This window comes from Teleopsis dalmanni, chromosome 2 (genome assembly GCF_002237135.1).
Source record: "Teleopsis dalmanni isolate 2A chromosome 2, ASM223713v2, whole genome shotgun sequence".
In the NCBI taxonomy this organism is placed as follows: domain Eukaryota; kingdom Metazoa; phylum Arthropoda; class Insecta; order Diptera; family Diopsidae; genus Teleopsis; species Teleopsis dalmanni.
The window spans coordinates 232,567,637-232,591,227 of NC_051847.1; the positions used below are offsets into that span (position 1 = coordinate 232,567,637).

At 30.8% G+C, this 23,591-nt stretch overlaps 1 protein-coding gene across 1 annotated transcript in view; it reads right to left on the minus strand.

The window, feature by feature from the left end:
- Window positions 1-592: 592 nt before the first annotated feature.
- Window positions 593-23,591, minus strand: part of LOC119676955 — a 32,887-nt gene continuing 9,888 nt past the window's right edge. The window contains exons 2-5 of the mRNA XM_038088222.1: window positions 19,999-20,344; window positions 17,073-17,288; window positions 1,258-1,748; window positions 593-863 (exon numbers count right to left, since the gene is read on the minus strand). Of these exons, the coding sequence (XP_037944150.1) occupies window positions 593-863; window positions 1,258-1,748; window positions 17,073-17,288; window positions 19,999-20,344 (1,324 nt within the window). The remainder of the gene's footprint in view (window positions 864-1,257; window positions 1,749-17,072; window positions 17,289-19,998; window positions 20,345-23,591) is intronic.

The window sequence follows — 23,591 nt, forward strand, 5'->3', positions numbered from 1 at the left end:
TGGTCCATTTACTCTTTAAGCTCTCGGTTTCTCGCTTTGAAGCGCCTATAAAGGTACTTATTTCATAATATATAGTTACAATTTATAGATTTATATTTTAAACTAAAACAAAAACTTATACAAATTTGGTGCCGAATTTTTGATATCTAAATGAGTAATTCACTTTAAAGCATCTTTTTTCAATTTTTCGTGGAATATGCCAGAGTATTTCTATATGTTATATGACATAAATCACTATGCGAAGTCACTTTTTTGTATATTATTAAAGTCCAATGCCAATATTCGGTTATCTATCGGTTAAGTATTGCAATTCTGGTAAGTATTTAATTCTTTAAATAAATAAATTAGACTTTCGGTTGATATTCAGAATATGTGTGGTTCACAATATTGGAATTTATTTCATCCATCATAAACCTATTATAAAATGATTAAAATTTTAATTTCCTTAATAATTCATTGAAGTGCCAGTAAAGTCAAGACCAACGAGTTATCCGGTAACTGTTTAATTATCTGAAATTACATCGCGCCGTGCCAAGCACGTATGACTATCAGAATTTATTGACACTTGCATACAATTCTGAGGTTTAATTTATTAGTAGGCCTTTATGCATGTGTGAGCTAATAAACTCGAATTGGCAAATTGCAGAAAATGAACAGAAATGCACTCACCCAAAAACGTTTCAATCCGTTTGAGTTGTGAAACTGGATCCTCAATCAATCTATCACCATTGACAACCAGTAATTGCTCACGTGGGAAGACTTCTAACCAACGATGCAGGTGTAAGTGGTACATGGAAATGGTCAACGGCCGGTACGATTCGTTGACTGTGCCATTGGGGAATATGGCCAACTCCTCGAATGTTCTACAGCAATACAAAAAACAAGAAAAAAGAAATACATAAGTAGAATTACATGTGAGAGAAGGGAAATATAATATAATTATTTTTATAGTTTCAATATTATTTATTTTTAATTTCATTTTATGTTTTTAATAAATGATTGCAATATTTTATCTCTGCTTTTTTAACAAATTAAATTGCTCTCGGAATTCGTTTCAACATTTCAGCGTTTCGCTATCAACGCCATTTTGTATAGCGAATTCGCATCCATGTTCACTCAAATGCGGAACTTTGCATAAAAACTAATTTGCTTTTAAGATTTTTATTTTGTTATTTTATTCCGACTTTTTAATTTTATTTCATTTTTTTTTTTTTTGCACCTCGCACCGCTTCAATGGCGGAATGTGCTTTCACTTACTTGGCTCCAATTTGTGCTGCGGCATTCGTTTGCGGCGTTGGTGTTGTTGTGTATTGGTTGCTGCCACCGAAGTGTCTATTGGCATTTCCGCCTTTGGCAATAACATTTTTGTGACTTCCGCTGCCTGCTCCTCCTCCGCCACCAATCGAATTGTCATAGAACTGCGACCAAGAGTATGCGTTTAATTTGCCATAGGATTGCGACGCCAACGATGAAGACGATGATGACAATGACGTTGAGGATGAGGATGAGGATGAGGATGAGGATGATGATGAGGATGAAGACGAAGAGAACAACGATGGTTTCTGTAGTGCGCCGCTATCCACATCAGTAGCTGGTATCGCTCCATTCGTATTCTCTGCTAGGGGCAATGTTGCTGTTGCTGCATGACTACGTAATTGTGTGTAATCAGAAATGGCTCTTGTCACAGGTTCACGTACGATGAGTAAAAGTTTAATACTGGCATTCATTGCTCGTACACGTTCGGGCACCTAAAAGAATCCAAATCGCCAAAACACGTTAAATAAGCATAAAATTTCTTCTATTTTTCTTCATTTAAGTTCACTGTTCACTGTTCAGTGTTCAGTGTTTTGTGTTTTAATAAAAAAATATTCATTTTAAAATGCAATTTTTGCTCTTCTGCTTATAAATGGTAAATGGCAAATTAATTCATTGTTTCACAACACAGGGATGTTACTGGCGATGCTCATTGACATAGTAAATTGCGCAGCAATAATCATAAAATAAGCTCGCAACTACAAATTAACGAAATCAGTTCAAAGAAGGCTAATGAAAAGTAAAACTGCAATGAAAAACGGAAAAAGATAAGATAATTCTGGAACTACTATGTAGGGGCTCAAATTGTCACCGACCAATATCTGGTATCATAGCTGCTTGAGCTTGAAATGAGCATAATTTTAATGCAGTCAAATCGTTAATGCAGACTGCTTCTCCATATTTAAAATGAAAATGAAAATTTCTACCAATTATTTTTAACTTTAATAAATCTTTAATATTGTCGGCTGGAGTAGCTTTAAAAATCTGGAGTAAAGTGCAGGCACTTTAATAAATTTGAAATGAGCTCACTGAAGCATGCAACAACAGCCACAATTTTTATTTACTGTTCCTGGTGCCGTACTATACCTCGGCTCAGTGTTGGTGTTTTTATTGCGAGGAATTAACTGAACAGTGGACAGCACTGAGCACTGTTAGTGCATGCACAGCGGAGACCACCTCATGCTCTGTAAATCAGTACAAAAGAAGGGTACAAAAACTATATTGGATTGAACACTATAAAGTGTGGAAATAGGCACAGCTGTGCAGAGGGATCTGAGTAATGTGAAGTGTAAACAATTTAATTGAACACTAGAAGGGTGCTGAGATGCTCATTGTGCATATGATAAAAGGAATTCCAAATATTTAGTACAAAGTCAACTGTTTAACCAAAGCACAAAACATCAAAGTGAACTTTAAAGACGAGGTTTACTTTCAAGGTTTTTGAAAATCCGAAGTCATGTGTTGGTTCGAATTACGAATAGCTTGAATTGTTAGATTTACACAAATTAATTTACAAATCTTATATAAATTAAAAAAACAAAACATATTAACAAATATATGCAAAAATCAAATAATCTTTGGACTTACAAGAACAAATTTCTTAATATATTAATAGTTGTTAGGATTGCAATAATCAGATAGTTTTGGACATGACCACGGTTGCCACTTATGGTACTTTAGTACCAAAATTGGTACTTTTTTTTCGTTTGGTACTCATGTTCAAAAAATGGTACATTTTTGACGACCCAACTTTATTGTGGATATTTCCAATTAATTTTTTTTATAAATGCAACTTTACACTATTTTATATTTTGTTCATTTATAACACTATGAAAAACACAGAACGAAAAAATAAAGAAGTCCAAAAAAATGTTGGACCTTTTTTTACAGAAATGGTACCTTTTTAAACCAATTTTGGTACAGGAAAAAATTTTCAAGTGGCAACCGTGGACATGACCCTAACATTTTGTAAAAGTATTTTAGAATAAAAGTTCCATTAAAAGTAAGCACTTACACCTGGCTTCAATGGAAACTTACATACAATTTTAGCTTTAAAGTAAACACATTGAGAGTTGAAATTATTAATATACAGATATTGGTATAAATGCATCTAATTAGAAGGTGCATTACATATATACACCCACATACACTGTTTTATAGATTCATCAACAAAAGGTTACTGCAAAAGTATCTCATTTTCCAATAAACAAACAATTTTGCTACCTATGCATCAAGAAAAAACTAATTCTTGGTTATTAATAACATTAATATTAAGCTTTAAGCTGTTAGCTGCAATCAAAAGTTGCATGAGTTTTATTAAGATTTAATATTAAGTTATTGAGAATTATAGTCATTGTAGTCATTACAAATACTAAAGCAAGCAAACCTATTGAGAATTACAGTTTTATATGTATTGTGTTTCAAGTATGTAGCAACGAATGCTACTAGACAAACATTAAAAATATAGTGAAAACTTTAAAAAGAATTAATATTATAAGCTATATCCAATTAATATTGCAAAAATATGTACTCCAAGCAATATAAAAATGATAAGAATTCGCATATATTAATATGTATAAATACACATGTTATATAAATATGTTCCATATTACACCATTTTCCGTAGTAGTGTAATTCTATTTTTTCAGTTTTAGAATTGCAACTATATTCGGCATAAGGTAAACAAATGTGAAACGGTTCGTATGAATCTCAATATCAGATATATGTATATAGCTTTATGAGCCACTGTTAATAAATCTTATGCATAGATTACACTAGCTTACAAATAATATAAAGGTTTGTTTTTCAAATGTGAGACCTATATTTCCTACAGGGAAATTTTCTGCAGAACTCGAAAATCGTAACGATTTTTTTTGCAGTGTATTATTTTAGAGTTTTTTGCAAAAACCGTTATCTTGACTTTTCGCAAAATATCACCCTGCATATGCACCCGTAACTTTTCTTTGTGAAGTTACCTTATATAGTATTGTATATCAAATATATAATCTTAATGTAACTTGATTGGTTTAGCTATTATAGCTAAAAATGTATTAGAAAATGAAATGAATACTAACCGAATTTATAATCTGAAATTATAATATGTTAAGTCATTATTATAACTTTTTCTAACAAATATAAATTTTGATAAGGTACACGAAAAGTTTTCTGTGTTCTGAGACTCAGAATAGGTTTTACTTATGGAAAAGTTCCTCGTCTTTCTCATTAATTGTTCTAAAATGTATACAATGATCTATACAAAATATATATTGATCAACATAACATGTATATTTACTTGCCTTCCAGATCTATTAAACCATCGATCAAGAAAATTATCTAAGCTAACTGGGATGGTATTTAGCTACAGCTAAATCATACACTATTCCTTGGTTTACGATTTCAAATCTTCTAAGGTTTACGTTAAGATATAAGATACTATATATAATACTGTTAGTACAAAAAGTAAAAATAGAATAGTTTTTACATCTTGGATATAGACTAAGAAAAAATAAAATAAGTATAAACTGTGTAAAAAACTGTGATAACAAGATTTAGACTATTTAAGACCCATAGTCTAATGTATTACTATAGCTACAATTCCACTGTAGTAATTTCTTCTAATTATTTTTAAACGAGCTATTTATTTGTTGAATGTGTTCTTAAAAGTAATAATAATAATAATAATAAGTAATAATATTTCGATATTATAATTATATAAATAACCTATGATTCCGATATATTTTAAATTTTGTTAGTGACTCAGAAGTCAACCCTGATTAGTATGCGGATATTCTTTTCTTCGAAATTGTTTACTGTGGGATACATTCAGTAGAGAGTTTGGGTGATATTAAAATTTAAATAATAAATATTGGTATATTTATCTTCCGTTGTCAGTAATAACAGGAACCAAAAGATATTATTAATGCAATAGTTTCTATAGGTGTCTTCCCGGAAATCTACAGTAATAGTAGTCTACCCCCAAAGCAGAGTAAGAATTTTATTTAATAATTGGAGACGTATAAGTTTTCTGTCCGCTACAGCTAAAATAGCAAAAAATATAGTGTTGACGAGACTGAAATATATAGTTACAGATAAGGATTTTTTTCTCAAGAAAAGAAAAGAAAATTTTTTCAATGATCTCCAACTAGCAAGAGCTCTCAGCGAAGTGAAATCTACTGAAATGGTTTTGTTTGATATAGTTAAGGCATTTAATCAGGTGTGGCATAATGGGCTGACCTCAAATTGAAAAATTTTAATATGATATTTCTGTTCAAATGATGAAACTATTAGTTAGCTCTTGATTGAATAGAGAATTCTTGGCAACAGTCCAAAACCTCTATTATTCTATTATTAAATATTTACAACTTCATATTGATTGGATAATAAAATACTTTTGGGGTAATTAATTATAGTAAATGCTAAGAAAACGAAAGCAATTTTCGTGACAAGACGTAGGAATCCAAATCCAAGAAAAATAAAAGCCAGTTTTGTAGAAGCAAAATATAAAGACGATGTAAAACTTTTAGATATAGTCTTTGATACAAAATGCTTACTTCAAAGAATCAGGAAACGGGCTTGTAACATAACTCCAAAGAGTCTGAAACCATCAAGATAAGTGACTATGCTTTATTAGCAAACAATTTGATTTAAACCACTTTATGGTTGTGTTTTAAGGATCAAAAACCTTGCTTGTAACATAACACCGAAGCGTGTGAAACCAGTTATATTAGTGAAATTGAGTATGAAAGATAAAAGTCTGCTTTATAAACAATTTTCTAGATCTAAAATACTTTAAGGTTATGTTTCTTATAGCAATCCATTTTATTAATCCGCTATTAGAAAGCTTCACACTTATCAGAATATTGGACTAAGACATAAACTAAAAGTTGGATGGTGCATCAGAAATGAGGATATAAACAAAGACTTGAAACTCGAGAGAATGCAAAAGTACATCAAAAGTGTGATTCTATAAATTATGTTGAAGCTGTTTGAGGCAGTGCACTTGAGCACTTTTACTCTTTCTTAACTCGAGGTATTTTTAAAATCCCTCTTTACGCCTTGACTGGATTATTATTTATCTATAAATGCTGACATTAAATTAAAATTGCATCCTATTTAAAACGAAAGCAATGTGCTTCAAACCATACTTTTCTAAATTCACCTGAATAAGTGATTATCTTAATTCAATGGAAGACTTGCTGCAGGGGGTTAAACAAACGATCATAGATACTATTGAGAAAAAATGCAATAGACACTTACAAGCGTTTCTAACTAGTACATATAGTTAAAGAATTTCTTAGACTTATTTCTCTAGTACAATTATACTCGCATACTATTTAAATACAATAATTATCCCACATTTGTTCTATGGTTAGTAGGGATCTGCGGTGAAAGTATTAAATAAGCCATTAACTCCTCCGTACTTAACAAAAAGAACCTCAACAGATGGATAAAAAATATTAAACATAATATTGTATAATATAAGCCAGGCTAATGCGCCAAAAAATATGCAATGTAAAATGTAAATTCTCATTGAAAGAACATTTGCCAATTTCAATGCAGTAAATTTTTGATAATAATTTTATTTGCACTTCATGCACTTCGTTATGAATTTAAATGGCTTGCATGGGCCAAGTAAATAAAATACAAATTAATTAGACTCGAAATTGCCAAAAAAAAGACTACCACAACAAAATTTTTGCATTTATAATGAAGTCTGCAAAATTTTAAAAAGGATCCATTGTTTTGCTGCCAGACAGTATTCCAATTCATTTTTAAAACAAAATAAGTTGGTTAGAATTTTAATTTGAAATTTGAAAATAGAAAATATTTAAAATAGTTTTGAAAATTGAGTTCATTATGAATTCAGTAACTATTCCATATTATTTAACGAAATATATATTATGAATATTGGTGTAATTACTGTCATAGCTTACAAGCTGATTAAAATTTTAATTTTTGGATTCTAAAACATTAAATTATAATTCAAAAACTTATAGACAAAACATATTGCTAATAAAATATAATAAAAATAATATATAAATTACATATTATGCCGTCATTGCAGGATATTTAAGGTGAATTATCATATCGAAATCAGAGATAAGGAGCGAATTTATAGTTTGTCATGACATTCAGAATGATCACGAAAAAAGCTTTAAATATACTAACTTTAATCAGTAATTAGCGATTTTAATTTTGACCTCATTAGATATCGATGGTGATTTCTTATTCCAAAAAAAAAAGTTTAGCACACTCTCTAAATTATTATACCAGGTTATCCATATTGTCCTTTCGTAGGTAAGTGTGAATAAAACACACTTGTGTTTAATATGCATTAAAGTCAGAAGTCAATATATAGTGCAATTTTGACAAAGGTATATTCTTGTTTAGAACTTATAATTTTCTTTAAAATTATAGCTTATACAAGTGTCTTTGCGATCTTCTTCTATTTCCACACCTTATATCTGTAAAATTGATATGCGTACAAACATATATCCCGCGAACAGGTCTTTCGTTAATTCAACCAAGTCTGGAAAGATGATTAGGACTTCACAGACGATCACCGAGTTCCGTTTCCAAAAAGAACTCGGAACAAAACAAAGCATTCAAAAAATAAAAAATTATTCGAAACTATAGCTATGCATCTGTGAGTCTCACTGAAAAAAAATGTAGTAGTACTCGCTATAGAATTTTGACTAAATGTTTGCATAAACGATAGGTCTATGCGCACTTCGTGTCAAACTCTCTGAGTAAGAAACTAATCGACTTAAGCAAGTCTTTCAAATTCATGTTAACACAACTTCATTCAAATTCATTTTTGAAACACAACTGTTAAGCATGCTATTGTGCCTGGTATATCTGGTAATGAAATGTGGTGTTACCAATATGAACCGAAAACAAGACGTCAAAGTGTGGCATAGAAGCTAACAGAAGAGCCAATTGATAGATATTTATGCAGAATGAATACAGAGCAGAATGAGGAAAATATATACTATTTTGTCCGATACAAAAGAAAATTTTCACTCTGTATTCATCCCAGATGATCAGATGATGAACGAAAAATTTTATCTGAAAGATAGTGAGACAGAATTTGATGAGTTCGTCTGTGATATAGATTGTCAGATAGTTTGTTGCACGATTATCTATCTTCGCAAAAAGCTGTCTTGACCAAAATGAAACTATTATTATAAAACTATTATTAATAAAATTGGCAATGAAAGAAACCGGTTATCCAAAATTCTCCAACTAGTTCCAGCAGTTCCGGTCTATGAGTACAACAAATTTTTTGAAAAATTCGTTAATTGTTTTTAATTCAGACTCGGCAAGACTCTACTTTTAATAAATAAGAAAAAGAAAATAAATAAAGGCTTTGATTTGTATAATAAGATTTCGGAACGATTTTATACAGATTTTTTAGTCTTGTGTCATTTGATATCAGTTAAAAACTCTTGGTCAAAATAAACAGGCATACTCAATAAAAAATTTTATTGCACAATGATAGACTTCTTGTCATAAGACATAAAAATTTTTAATTATAAATTATATATCTCTTATGAGATATAAACAAATACTTTTTGCTTGTTCACCTCACTAAATCCAGTGTAAATTTGAAGGAACAACACTTTATAATATATGAGTAAATGTATATAGCAGTGGTTTATGCGTTATTTAAAAAAGAACACACTAACTATAATTGTTTTTAACAAAAATTGACAAAACTTGAGATTTGAATAAGTGTGGGTTGGTTTGTGTGTTAATATTACACGAGTCTCATAAAACTAAAGAAGAACTAGAATAAAAAGGATTACTGGGATAATATAGCAGGATAAAAACAATCCAAATCACTTATTGGTACCTATGTATAACAATAAGAGATGCCAGGATTGTATGAACTTATGAAAAGAATATCTTTGAATTATCACAGGAATCCTAACAGGGCACTGTAGATTGAAACACCACTTTACAAAACTGGGTACACTTAGGGATGCAAACTGTAGATTCTGTGAAGGGAATGAGAAGTCGGTCACACATGTGCTGTCCAAATGTCCTGCGCTAATGCACATATGAAATAGGCTCATTAAAATGTATATTCTTATGGAAGAAGCAATAAAACTCTATAAAGTAGGTTCAATACTACTTTTTATTGACGCAACAGTGCTTAAATTCCTACTCTAAGCCCAGAAGGGAATACGATAGACTCGACAGTTGCAGTGCCACATCCCCTAACAATAATAATAATAAATTACACGAGTCTATGTATCATATTTGCCAAATTCCTAACATTTGCATCATCGTATATGCACAATTTAATCAATAGTTGTTTCTAGAGACCATTGATGATGGATACTTGACAGTAACTAAGACAGTGGTATGGCCAGCTCAGGAATGCACTCTATTAAAAATTAAATTCTTGAACATTGAGATAAGAGTAAGGACCTGTTGTCTCTTTTATTAGAAGATTCATTTCCTTTCATAGGACTTCGTTTCGTTTTGTTTTGTTTTCTTTATTGCTTTGCTTTCACACCAAATATCAATTTCTCTACTGTTGTGCTAAGTGTGATAAATATGGTATAAATAGAAATAAATGAAATTCTTTTTTAAATGATGTCATTAGTATGTTTCTATAAGTAAATTGGCAGAAGCAGCAAATGCATGCAAACGCAATTTATTATTCATTGTTAAGAGCATTTTCCTTTAAGCCAAATTGCAAATATTTCAATAAATTGGCGCACACGACGAAGCTACATGAGCTTTCGAGTATATGAAAACCGAAATAAAACAGCAAAATAATCGAAAATTTCCTGTGAAAAGAGTGGCAATGCGCCAAAAAATATGCTACGACTTTGGGTTTAAAGTGTGAATGCAGGAGAAAATGAATGCTCAATAAATTTTCAATGATTGACTTTCATGTTGCATATTAAGTTTAATTAAATCAGCTTAAATCTTTCATTTAAATTGAATGAGTTTCAATTTTCTATTGTCACTTCATTCCAAATACAGAGGCAACCAAAACTGAAAGAAACGAACCTTACTCACATTGATGAAATTGATGAAAGTGAGCTGTCAAAATAAGGTTAAAAAAATATGTTTTTACGAAAAGTGTTTAATGAAAAGATAATATATTAAATTTTTTACAAAAATATTATTACAAACACAACATTATATTATTACAATAATATAAGATGAAAACTATTTCACCACTGCAGTAGAAATTTTCAACTAAAAATTTAAGCTAAAGTGTGCCGTATGTGACTGTTTGCCTTCCCGGACTTTAATTAATAATATAATTATTTTCATTAGCTACACTGACAAAAGCCAGTCAATTGAAAATTAATATTAATTTGTAATTAAATTTATTAAATGCTCAATTTTGCTTGGATTAAATTGAATTTAAATTCACATTAAATTGAATATCTCTTAGATTATAATTGCAGCCTCAAATCCAAATAGTTTTTTAGTATGTGGAGCTTTTCAATGCAAAATATATAGCAATTGAATTAATAAGCAATTAAAATCTGTTTAATATTTCGTTTTTACTAGAAATATAAACTAATAGGTAGACCTACATTTAACGCTGCAATTATATGAGTGTATTATTAGCTCTGCTTCAAACTCTTGTGGGTAGAATAGAATATAACTGATATTTGTATTAAATCAATAAAATACTTTATTTAAAAGCAGTAATTGTCTTTAATTCAAATAAAAATACATTTATAGTTTAAGCAATTAAAAAAAAAATCTTAGTCAGCAAATCCAAGTTATAAAAATAGAGTGCTTCTGAAGAGAAGCTGGCGATAATATCAAACTTAAGGAGACGTTCGCTAAATGTTGAAAGTGACAAACTGCTTGAATTTAGATTTCTCGTGTTATAGTTACTACAGAATTTTCATTTCCATTTCGACCTGATAAAAAGCAATACTTTGCTCTCTTCTAGGCTGAAGTGGCCTTAACTCGATAGGAAAAAGTCAAGAGATTGTTTGGTACTCAGCGTACCACGGGAAGTCTAAGGTCGTGATTTGTATTAGCTGTTATAGACTCTATAGACCAAGCACTAAAAGTGTGAGTATCTTCTAAGGATACTCAGGATTCTTAGGATACTTCTAAGGATATCTTCTTTTCTATTGTAAAAGTTGTGAAGTTGAAGAAAAGGAATATAGAGTAGAGCACCTCTACTACAGCTACCCAGCTCTAGCCAGAAACAGAGCAAACTTGATGGGCATTTATGACTTCAGTTTTCTCACAAAACTATTCGGCACAAATAATGTATTAAAAAATTCTAAGGCCTTCTTATTACTTGTTCCATAAGTAATAAATAATTTCTTTTATAAAAAGTCACTTGTTAACTAGTGGATTATAATGGACCTTACTTAACGGACTGATTGAGAGACTGATTGGCATAGTAACTTATGCTAATATAGTTCATCGGCAATATATTTGGTAATATTATATTTTTTTCCGATTTTGGTATTAATTGCGATATAGTCCTCACCTATGGTAGGAATCTACATTTGGAATGACATTTAGCTACCAAATGTTTAATATGCTTTGAGTATAACAATTTCAAGGCAGCTTACAATTTGTTTAAATGGGTTTTGTTTCGTAATCAAAAGCCAAATTAATAGGACATTACATCTTGAACCTTTTCTGTTGAAATATACTACAGAATCTTTAATTTTACTGCCATCGCATTTTCATACTTTGTTTTTATTGTCACAGTAACAATGTGTATACTACCTTAAAAAATTTTTTTATGAAATCTTTTATTTAATTTTTAATCTGATTATAGGTAATGGGTTCTTCGTTATCAAAACTTTTTTTCTTTGCAAAGTACCGCGTAGTTTCCTATAGACTCTCATTATCTAAACCTGTAATTTTTGTACCTTTGATTCAAACCTTTTCCTGATATTTAATATTAGGTTTGCAAAGTCCAAATATATTGATATCGTCAGTTATTTTTTTAGATTTAAGAATGCATGACTGATAGAAGATATGTATCGCTCGTAAATACAGTCTGTTCTAGATCTGATCAGGTCAAGATCTCAAAAAAATTTTTTAGATATTTTTCTAGTTTTTATTGGGCTATAATTATTAAGTAGATGTCAGAGCTTTTGTATATGTTTCGCAAATTATCGGCTTATAATTTGTGACAATACGTGCCCGTGTCTATATGATTCTTGAACGTCACCAATAAAACACGATTTAGTTGAATCCGAAATGCATTCTCATCATAAAACTTAGTATGCATAATGCTGAGAGTGCACGTAAAGTGACAAACCCAATATAGAAATGAAAGTTTTTGATTTTTATGTTGTTTTTTATTTCTTGCAATAAATTTATTATTTTGGTTTTATTATTGATGCAGTCTTCCCAATGATGGTTAAACTACTTCAGCATCTGTAAATTGGAAATTAAATTTGTAATAATATTTGTTTTTCTCAATTTCTACGAAAACTCGGAGTCGACCAGTAAAACTGTTTATTGCAAATAGTTTTGAGAAGAGGTAGCTACTATTCTTAGGATTGTATTCTTAAGCTTTTGCCATAACTTCGAAAAATGTGGCACGAAAAGCACGTAAGCACTACAATAGCGCAAATGCCCTATTTGAGAGAGTAGTTTCATATGATAAAGTTAAAATGCACTTTTTTTAATTTTTTTTTCGATCCAATAGATTTTTTTAAATTTTGAATTTTAAGTATTTTTTTAGTACATTAGTTTTCATTAGTTTTTCACAAAAATAGAAAATGTAGTTTTGTTTCTTATATTAAACATCAAACCACAGTGAACGATTATTAGCTGCTATGATAAACACTCGCAAAACTAGATAAAGAACTGAGTGAGTATTATTTAAATGGACAATAGTACACTTCGATCCATTAGTGTTTCTCAGCACACATTATCCTAACTTACCCTATACATGTTTGGAGTTTTGAAATACTTAATAATGTTTTTAACTTTTAGATCCTAGGCCCTGTTTAATATAATAAAAGTCGAACAGAACTGAATGGTAAAGAGAGATTGACGGGACTGCCAAACTATGATGAATATGTAAGTCTTTATTTTTTTAATAATAAATTAAAATTACTTATTTAAATTAGACATACTATAGTTACTACATAGGTATACAGCAAAATTCTGGCAACTATCTTTCAGCTCATCACATCGAAAAATCTTTCGAAAGATCGTTTGAAAGAATTTTCTTTTTTCGACAGTAGTTTTTTGAAACACAGAAAGCTCTTTTCGGTCCAAATGATATATGCGCTATATAAATTTTTTTTTATGTAAAATAAAATACATAAAAATTACAATAAAAATTGTTAATTAATAAATTAGTTAATTAAAAATTGTGAAAATAGAACAATTGTTTCTTATTCCATTTTTAATAGATTTTTAAAGACTTTTGTGCCAGAATAGTAAAAATCTTTCAAACAATCTTCCACTCGATCTTTAATTAGTTAATTAGTTAAATATTTGATAAATATTTGTGTAAATAGAACAATTGGTTCTAATTCTATTTTTAATAGACTTTTTCAAACACTCTCTCGTTCGTCCTTTTGGAAGACTTTTAACTGTTTTTTCCAGAATTGATCTGTTAATAAATAAACAACTTGTAAACTTAATTTAAAAATAAAAACAGAAGTAATGTGAATACCCATATATAGTCAATTAACATTTAATAAGTCTGGTAGTTTAACGTATACATTAAGACTGAAAAGTTTTCGGAAATTCTCATTTAAAATTCGCGCGCTGTATATTTTTCGATATTTTAAGTTTATGTAGTTTGGCAGCACTGTCCTTAATTACTATGCCAAAAATGAGCTCGATCTGTCAGACAGTTCGTTTACGGCAGCTGTTGAAACCAGTTCACCTCAGTAGTGCGTTGCGAAATGTCTTCGACGGTCGTACGACCGTCCTGGAAGGCTTTGTACCACTCATAAACTTGAGTTTTCGATAAAACTGATTCCCCATAAGCCTTTTGTAGCATTCGCAACGATTCTGCACACGAAATTTCGTTCGAAACACAAAATTTGATGCAAACTCTTTGTTCAATATTTTTTTCCATTGTTTTTTTCGCAACGCCCTACTGAGGTGAACTGGTTTCAACAGCTGCCGTAAACGAACTGTCTGACAGATCGCGCTCATTTTTGGCATAGTAATTAAGGACAGTGCTGCCAAACTACATAAATTAAAATATCGAAAAATATACAGCGCGCGAATTTTAAATGAGAATTTCCGAAAACTTTTCGGTCTTAATGTATAGTCAATTAATTTTTAATAAGTCTGATAGTTTAACGTATATAGTCAATTAATATTTAATAAGTCTGGCAGTTGAAGATTACCATGATTATAATTGAACTGCATAAAAGGAAAATTTTATCATGGCTACCATCTGTATTTCTTCCTGAATATAACCAAAATAATAAATGATCTAGATTTATAAGAAAAGCTTTTCATATTGACAAACTCTTACTAAATTATTTACGAATTCGTCGAAAGAGTCTGGTTACTTATATTCAAAGCCAAAAGGTTATTTTAAATTCGTCCAAAAGGAGTCGTATAACAATGCTAAAGTGCCAATCGTAGCATTTGTAGTCGTTAAAATGGAAGAAGATTTATAGAATACAAATTCAACAGCCTTCGCAGCAACTGGGTTTAGTGACTACTTTGCTATACCCTGTCATCGGAGTTCGAAGTTTCGAAGTGTATAGCGAAGAGAAATATGTAAATATAAACAACGAACTGTCTATAAATCTGAAGAGTGGAGGGCAAACAGAAAGTGTCATGCAACATTTATCATAAAACTGTGACTCTTTGCTGCATCACCAAATCCGGGAACGTCGCTCTCACATATGAACCACACCAGCGCTTCTGTTTGTTTTGCCGTGTAGCGCTTCACTGTCTGTCAGACTGTCAGACTGTCAATAAATATTAATACATAATACATGTAATGAAGATTTATAGCAGCTGTAAAATTCTCGTAAAGTAGCTCTGCTTGTGCTGTTGCATGCCACATTCGGGGCGAAGCACAAAAACTGAAGTGCTCTACATTTAAGCAGTCTTAGCACTTTTGCATGAATGCGATTGAGTGTATTCGTGTACTAGGTTGTGTGCAAGTTTTAGCTGTGGTTCATTAAACCTTTTACCGTACCCAGATATTTTCTTATTTATTCATCTTTACTACTATTACTATTTTTCCAGCAGTGCAACTCTTAAAAGTTTGCAACATTTAAGTCTTGAGTTACACAAATTATAAAGCGGAAAATACAAAATGGAAGTAATAAGTGAAAATCGTATTTTGTTGTGTTTTTCTTATTAGCAGATTTCTACCCAGTAATGCTGTAGTTGCACTTTACGGCTTTGTATACGCAGCACTGCAAATGTTGCAACATCACAGTGCATAAGTGCAGCACCTGAAAAGCACAATTGTCTTACTATGTGGCAGTGTGCAAATGGATTTTCTACTACCACTCAGCAGTTGCAGCACCGTTTTTAAACTAACTGCAAATTTCGTTAAGCTTTATTGGTACTTGGTACTGAGATACGGTTGGCATTAACAGTGCTATTGCATTGATACGGTTGGAATCGTAAATCAATACATCGAGAATTATTGGTACGGTTAAAAATCAGCAACACAATCAACACTCTTAATGTCATGCTAACAATGTGAATTGGGTATCACAGATATTTGGCGCCCCAATCGAACAACAAATGCGTTGGTTGCATTGCCGGCCATGGTTGATACCGCACAATACATACAACGCCTTAATAATTCAACACCACTTATTTCTTCTAGTTTTTACAGACCGAGAACGGCAAATGCAGCAGCATTAAACTCATAAAAATTACAAAACTGCAAGAGGAGTTTCAGCAACAATGTCGAAAGCAATTGTGAATTACAAATGCGGAACTTCTAACTCAAATACACAGCTAGGCAACTGCGGACGACAGAACCTCGCTTTCCAACCTGTAAAATCAAAAAATTTAGTGGAGTTTAACTTTTCAGATTCTTCCTCTCCAGCTATTTGCAGTCGCTCCAGTCGCTGCAGTTTCCGTAGTCCAGAAGCTATGAAACTCCTTTTTATGCATCGCCGAACAATGGCGATAAAAATTGTTTATTTTTATTTGCTTTAATTTTTAATAACTTTTCTCTGCGCTGCGACAGGACGACTATGTGCTGTGACAGGACGACTATGTGCTGCGACAGGACGACTATCGCGCGAATACTAGGACCTGTGCATGGCATTTACAATTGTCAATAGAAAAACAACAAGCGCCAAGCAAAACAGGATATTTAATATTATTTTAGAGTTTTTTTAATTAATGCTAACATTTTCATTTTGTCTTATCATCCCTTCCGTTGAGCAGGTACTTTAAATGGTTAGCGACGATATATTACCACAGTTTTAGATAGGATATTGTGAAAACTCTTCCACCACAAAAAGAAGAAAATATTTATTCAAGCTCTTAAAGTAGAACTTTAAAGAACACATATAAATTAAAAAGTATATTTTATAAAAACTATAATGCTAGTGGAATAATGAGGAGAAGATGTGGAACTGGATTGTATAAGATTTGATGTTTAATAAAGTTTCTGGAAAACTTATTTAAAGCATTGCCTCATTAAACATGAAACTATTTAATATTAGTGTTTAAGTGTAATATATGGTATAAAAAAAAGTTTTGTTAAAAGCCATAACTTTATCATACATTATTGGTATAAAATACATTTCTTGCAAAAAAACTTCCTGTCATACACTTACCTCTGGTGAGACGAAGTAACTCGGACTTTTTTCTATGGTAATTTGTCCACGGAATGAGTGTGGCATTTTTTTCCGATACCATTCCAAGCCTTTCACATAGTTTTCATCACGATCGAAAAAGTGTACTTCTCCACCTGCTTTCTGTATCCGAGGATGCAGGTACAACATTTCTAGTAAAGCACGTGTACCACATTTACGAATTCCAATTATGAGAGCCTAATTCGAGAAAGTAGAAAGACAGATTATATGAAATTATTTTGTATTAGAGATAATTGCAATAAGTTTAGTTAATTACTGCTTCCTTTTACATATTCTATATAGTGATTTAGCTTTTCTCTGTGATAGGAATTACTGCACGGAATATAACATATATGACGAAGCTAATTATTAAAGTTAAACAAAATGTTGCCATACCTAAAGTTTTAGTTAAGTTCAAAAATTTACTCAGTAATTAGTTAAACATTTTTTTTGTTTTAGTTTTAATTAACAGTAAAGTTAATTTAACTTTAATGGAACGCAGTCATACTGAGCCTTTGGTTTTGAAGTGTAATTAAAATTTGTATATGAAAATATAATTGCTTTGGGATGCCCATGACGTTATTTCTAATAAGTAGTTTATAATAAGTAGTTTAGATATAAAAAAATTAATAATTGACTGAGCAAATAGATCAAAATCTATAATTAACGAAAAGCTAATGCACTTTAAGGTTAATTTGTCGTACGATGATAATGAACGAATTTTTACAATTAGTAAAATCGATTGCATTTATTTTTCAACACAGTAAATTATATTAATATATTATATATAATCATAAAAATATAAATATAATCATTAACAACTACTCTGATTATAAAAAAAAAGTCATAAAATACATTTATAGTATCATAATAAATTATATCATAATAAATTATATTTTATATAATAATAACAACTGAAGTCTTAATGTGAAATGCATTCTTTCAATAACTTTACATAGATGGCTACATATATAAGGTTGTTAGGTTGTTGTGCCAGCCTTGTGCACCAAAGCACAAATAATGGCACGTTGTTATAGCACTGATAGATAACTGTATGCACTTTTTTTTTGTACTGTCAGAAGAAGAAAGTTATTTTCTTTTCATAATTTACCATTTTACAAACTAATAATTAATAAAAATTGTAATGTGCTAAATTTTTATATAAATATATAGTTATAGTCAATAAACCTATAGTTATATACAACTAACGTATGGTTAGTTATAGTACTTATATTGTGAGCATAGACAACCTTAATTACTGTTTACAATAATTGATTTTAATCAATCAGACAAATGATTAAACAATCCACTTCCGAGAAGTCATGTTTCTATATCTTTACTAAAAACGAAGAAAACTCATATCCATTTTTTAAGTTCATACAAATTAGACAATTATAGGATACAGTGGTCTGATTTTTCTCAATCTGACAAATGATTAAATATACCAATTCCGAGAAATTATCTTTCTATATCCTTACTAAAAGCTAAGAAAACTCATATCCATTTTTTAAGTTCATATAAATTAGACAATTATAGGATACAGTGGTCTGATTTTTCTCAATCTGACAAATGATTAAATATACCAATTCCGAGAAATTATCTTTCTATATCCTTACTAAAAGCTAAGAAAACTCATATCCATTTTTTAAGTTCATACAAATTAGACAATTATAGGATACAGTGGTCTGATTTTAATCAATCTGACAAATGATTGAATAATCCAATTCCGAGAAATTATCTTTCTATATCTTTACTAAAAACGAAGAAAACTTATATCCATTTTTTAAGTTCATACAAATTAGATAATTATAGGATACAGTGGTCTGATTTTAATCAATTTAACAAATGATTAAATAATCCACCTCCGAAAAGTATGTGGCAAAAGTCTTTCATTTAATTACTTTAAAAACGGAGAGACTACTTTGAACTAAAACAAACAGAATGAATTAAACTTGTATTTATATATATATGAATACACGACTTAATGAGGTCTATGACTTTCTCTTCAAAGCGTTAAAAATATCTTGACAAACCTAATACACTTTTTTTTCTGTAATGGTTGTAATAATTACACAATAAAATAATAATAACAAATAATTTTGTTCTATGACAAATATATAATAAATGTAGTATTATATTTACAATAAATTGTATAATATTAGTAATATGACTGGTTTGGCGATATAGTTAAGTACTTATTTTGCAAGAATAAAAATTGTTTTTAGTCACATTTTTTTTATATTATTTTTAATATCAAATTATTAATATATTTTTTTTTAATTAATTAATTAATTAAATAATTAATTAGTTAAGCGATATGATGGAAGGCAATAAAATCAAATTTTGCTGTCTTGATTTTTAGCATTCAATTTTTTTTTCGACTACATGGGTTAGTAGTGGTTACCAATAATGTAGTCAAAGCAATCATTATTATATATAAAAAAGTGTTCTCATTTTTTTCTATAAATATATATTTGAGTTATTTCATGAATAATAAATCTTTAGCAGATGAGAATAAAAGTTTTTATGTATATCTAGTAAAAACTGAATATTATTTAAATATTTCTAACCCTATTTTAGTTTATCAAAACAATGTTAGTTTTTTGTCATGTAAAAAAAAATTTTTAATAAAAAATTATTTCATTTTATTTTAAACTGTAAGTAAATCAATGCTAAATACGTCAGCAGTCTATTTAATCTTAGACTAAATAAAAAATAATTCAAATTAACGTGAGCTAAACAACATTTTTATAAGTTTCTACAGGACATTTAATTCCTCTATGCCCAGTGCGTGATATTCCTAGCTCTTTGGTAAACAAAATATTAGAAATGCTTATTTATCTAAAAATATATTTTGTACATATAATTAAAGTTAGTCACTACTTGACTGCCATTCATATTTACTCACTTGTGGTAATCTTCGACTTGTTTTGGGGAAGTGCACACGATTTGACGGAAACACCATGGGATGACTAATTTGATTGGTGGATGACGGCACAGCGACGGGTTTGTTATATTCCGGCAAGCGATTAGTGCTTAATATGGCCAGGCGACGATGTTCGGAGACCGCCTGCGCTGCTTGTATGTTGTAAACGGCACTGTCGTAAAGAACGTGAAATGTTAGAAATAAGGATATTAACATAACGGTTATAAAGACTACAGCTAATTTCGGACGGGATACACCGACGACCAAAATGCAGTCGGTGTGTGATGTTTCGGGGCCAACAGGCCGCATTGCAGATTTCGGTAACCATCTGAAATGAAAAATAGAAGAAAAAAAAACCAAATTAGTTTCTGCCACGCCAGGACGATTGTTTTTAGTTTAGCTAAATAAATCGCTTTTCCGCCAAGCGTTCAAGGTTTTCCTATGATTTCGAAAACCGTGCCACTGGTGCTTGTATTTTATAATGAATTTGTATAGATTGGTTCTATCTATTTAACTTAGTTGGCGGTTATATCGAAATGCTAATTAAGATTTCTTTCAAACGGGGGTTCGTTCGTAGTACGTACGTGTGTGTGCTTACTAATTATTTTAATGGATTTGGTTACAGTTCGTTTCGTTGCGTTAACTCAGTCACCGTGTATTTGCTTTCATTGAGTCAATTAAAAATGAAATACAAAACTCTGGGCAAAGATAAGCATTCCATTTCAATAATTAAAATTCTCATTTGGGAATGTAAGAAAATGCCAATTTATATCAAATTAATTTCTTTGCCAGGTTCAAGGAAAAAGTTTTTATTTAAACAAAAATATTTGTTGTCGTGATAGGAGAAAATTTCAAGTTTCGAACTGAACATACTACGAATTTCCTAAGAGCACTTAAAATAAAATATTTATTCATAAATATTTCATATGTGATGTCAGCAAATAAACAATTTAAGTTTCTTTTAATTAAAATGTGGAAGACGACAAGAAAGTGACTATAGCTTAAAAAGTATGTGCCGCAGATGCTAAACGACTTAAACGGGACGTTCTACTTAATCGTGAGAAGAAAGCAGTATACCATACATATATATTTCAAGCTGCTCCACAGCACTCAAGGTGCCAGGTGCATAAACAGGACACTTAAAAGCATATGCAGTCCTTAAATAAACTATAAATAAATGCTCCGAATTTCTTATAATTTTCTTTTTATTTCTGCGCTTAGGACAGAAACACATAACGGAGCGTATAGTAAAAAAGGAAAAAATCTTGAAACGGCGCATACTTAACACAGAAGCCTAAAGTTTGCTACCTGCATAATGGCTTTCTGCTCTACTCTGCTCTGCTCTGCTCCACTCAACTCAACTGAACTCAACTCCTGGCATGAGACTGTTTGGATAAATGAAGTGTTTCTTGCTTTGTGCCACTGTTCTGGCGTAGCTCATAAAGAAAGTGGCCTATCAGTAGCACTGGCAGGTAGGCAGATACTGATATGAACAGACATCCCAACAACTACAAAAACAAAATTGGAGGTTTGCTGGCTGCGCCAAGTGGCATATGTGGGCATGTTAGTGGGCAATGAAACATACTACAAGCACCTCTTCAGCTGTTGTTCAACACTGGTAGCACTTGACTTATATTTACTCAAATGAGCTGACGACGTACGCTTCGCCTGTCTCCATTTTTCTTGGTGGCGCATGCTAACAAGTAGTTTGTCGTATGCGAAATGTGCCAGGCCGCATATGTCACAAATGTGCCAGAAAGCGATCATATGCCATTAAAGTAATTAGAGTTTTAAGAATAAATACGAAAGTACTTTACTTAGCTCAAATATTGGTGCCTCGTAGAGGCAAACGTTTCTTGCGATATATACTTTTCGCTTTTACGTTAAGTAACTTTTAAAAACTGTTGCCAATTTGTTATTTCATTAACGGTACATTTTAAACAGGAAATTATGCAGGATGTCAGGATGTTGTACAGGAATATCCTGCAGCTTAAGTAAATAGTAATCACAAGCATTTTAACATAATTCCGAAATCAATGTTTGCACTAAATTACATAAAAATGCGACGATGACAGGATGTGCATTACGGGAAGGTAATACCGATGAGCAAAGTGCATTTAAAAGCAAAATTTAATAAAAATCTGAAATTAATTTGAGAACACGGAAAAGTAATTAAAAACGTTTAATTTACATACTTATTTAAAATATTTTAAAAAATATTCTTTTGAATATGATTCTGACTTAAAAGTAGGTTTGAAAATATATATTAAGCTTAAATTAAGATTTTAAATTATATAAAATTAATTTAATAAGAACTTAATGTGTTATCAGTATATGGTATATGGAATGCCAGAATCAATCAATCAATGTTAATCAATCCATGCATTTGCTCACGAAATACAATTATGGTTTAGTTTGATTAATTATCTCTTAATCGTAAAATGTAGTACTATGAATTCATAGCAGATGAGTGGCAGATGCAGGTCAATGATGATGCACGCCTTAATATGAAGGATGCTGTGCGGATTTTCTATAGCACTGTTTCTATATGTGTTGCTTAAATCAAAGATAGTTAATAATATTAGTTATAACTAATCAACAAAACATTATGTTTTTATTAACATAAATTTCGAGTCGATAATCGGAACATTTTCACTTATTTATGCATGTGCATTCCAAATCTGAATCTTTTAATAACAGTTTTTAACTTAGTGTTGTGGGAATGTCCGCTTGTATCCGACTGCGACACGAAGGTCTTGAAAGCATGCTCTTCGTATATATATACGTAATCTGTAACCATGGAGATTAATACTCCCTCAGTCTACTTGAGAAACTTCAAACACCTTTATCTCCGAAGTATCGATGTACTGTTATGATAAGGTTTGTACAGTTCATGTTACATTCCGATACGATAATCATTATCAACTTGTAGGGGAACAAAGATATGACTAAGAAATTTTTTCAAATGAAGACCACACACCAATATATAGGATGTTTTTTAAAATACATGAGAACTATCGATACCGATAACTATGGTTTGACAGTTCAAAATATCAAATTGTGTTCACATTTCTATTCAGTAAGGTTTAGCAAATCATTATAAATCGTTTAACGCTAGAACAACGATTTCAAATTGTGGAAATTTGTTTTGAAAACTAAAACTGTACACTTTGTCCATTTTACGTTTAACATAATCGGTCTAGTGAGCAAGTAATTCGTACAGTTATTGACCATTTTCCTACTAACTTTACTATTCTCGATTCAAAACCATCCACAATACAAAAAAAATTGTCTAGTTGGTATGGTTTATACGGTGGTGGCATCATAGGCCCATATTTCTTTCGTAATGAGGATGGAACTGCTATTATGGTGAATGGCGAGCGCTATCGAGAAATGCGCTCGCCTGAATTTTTGTTTTCAAAAATTAATCATCGACATAAAACGACATTTGGTTCCAAAAAGACGATGCAACTTTTCTTACAGCGCGCTTAACAATAGATTTATTGTGAAATCAATTTGGTAACAACTTTATTTCGAGAAGTGGTCCTGTTCGTGCTATTTAACGCCTGCCGATT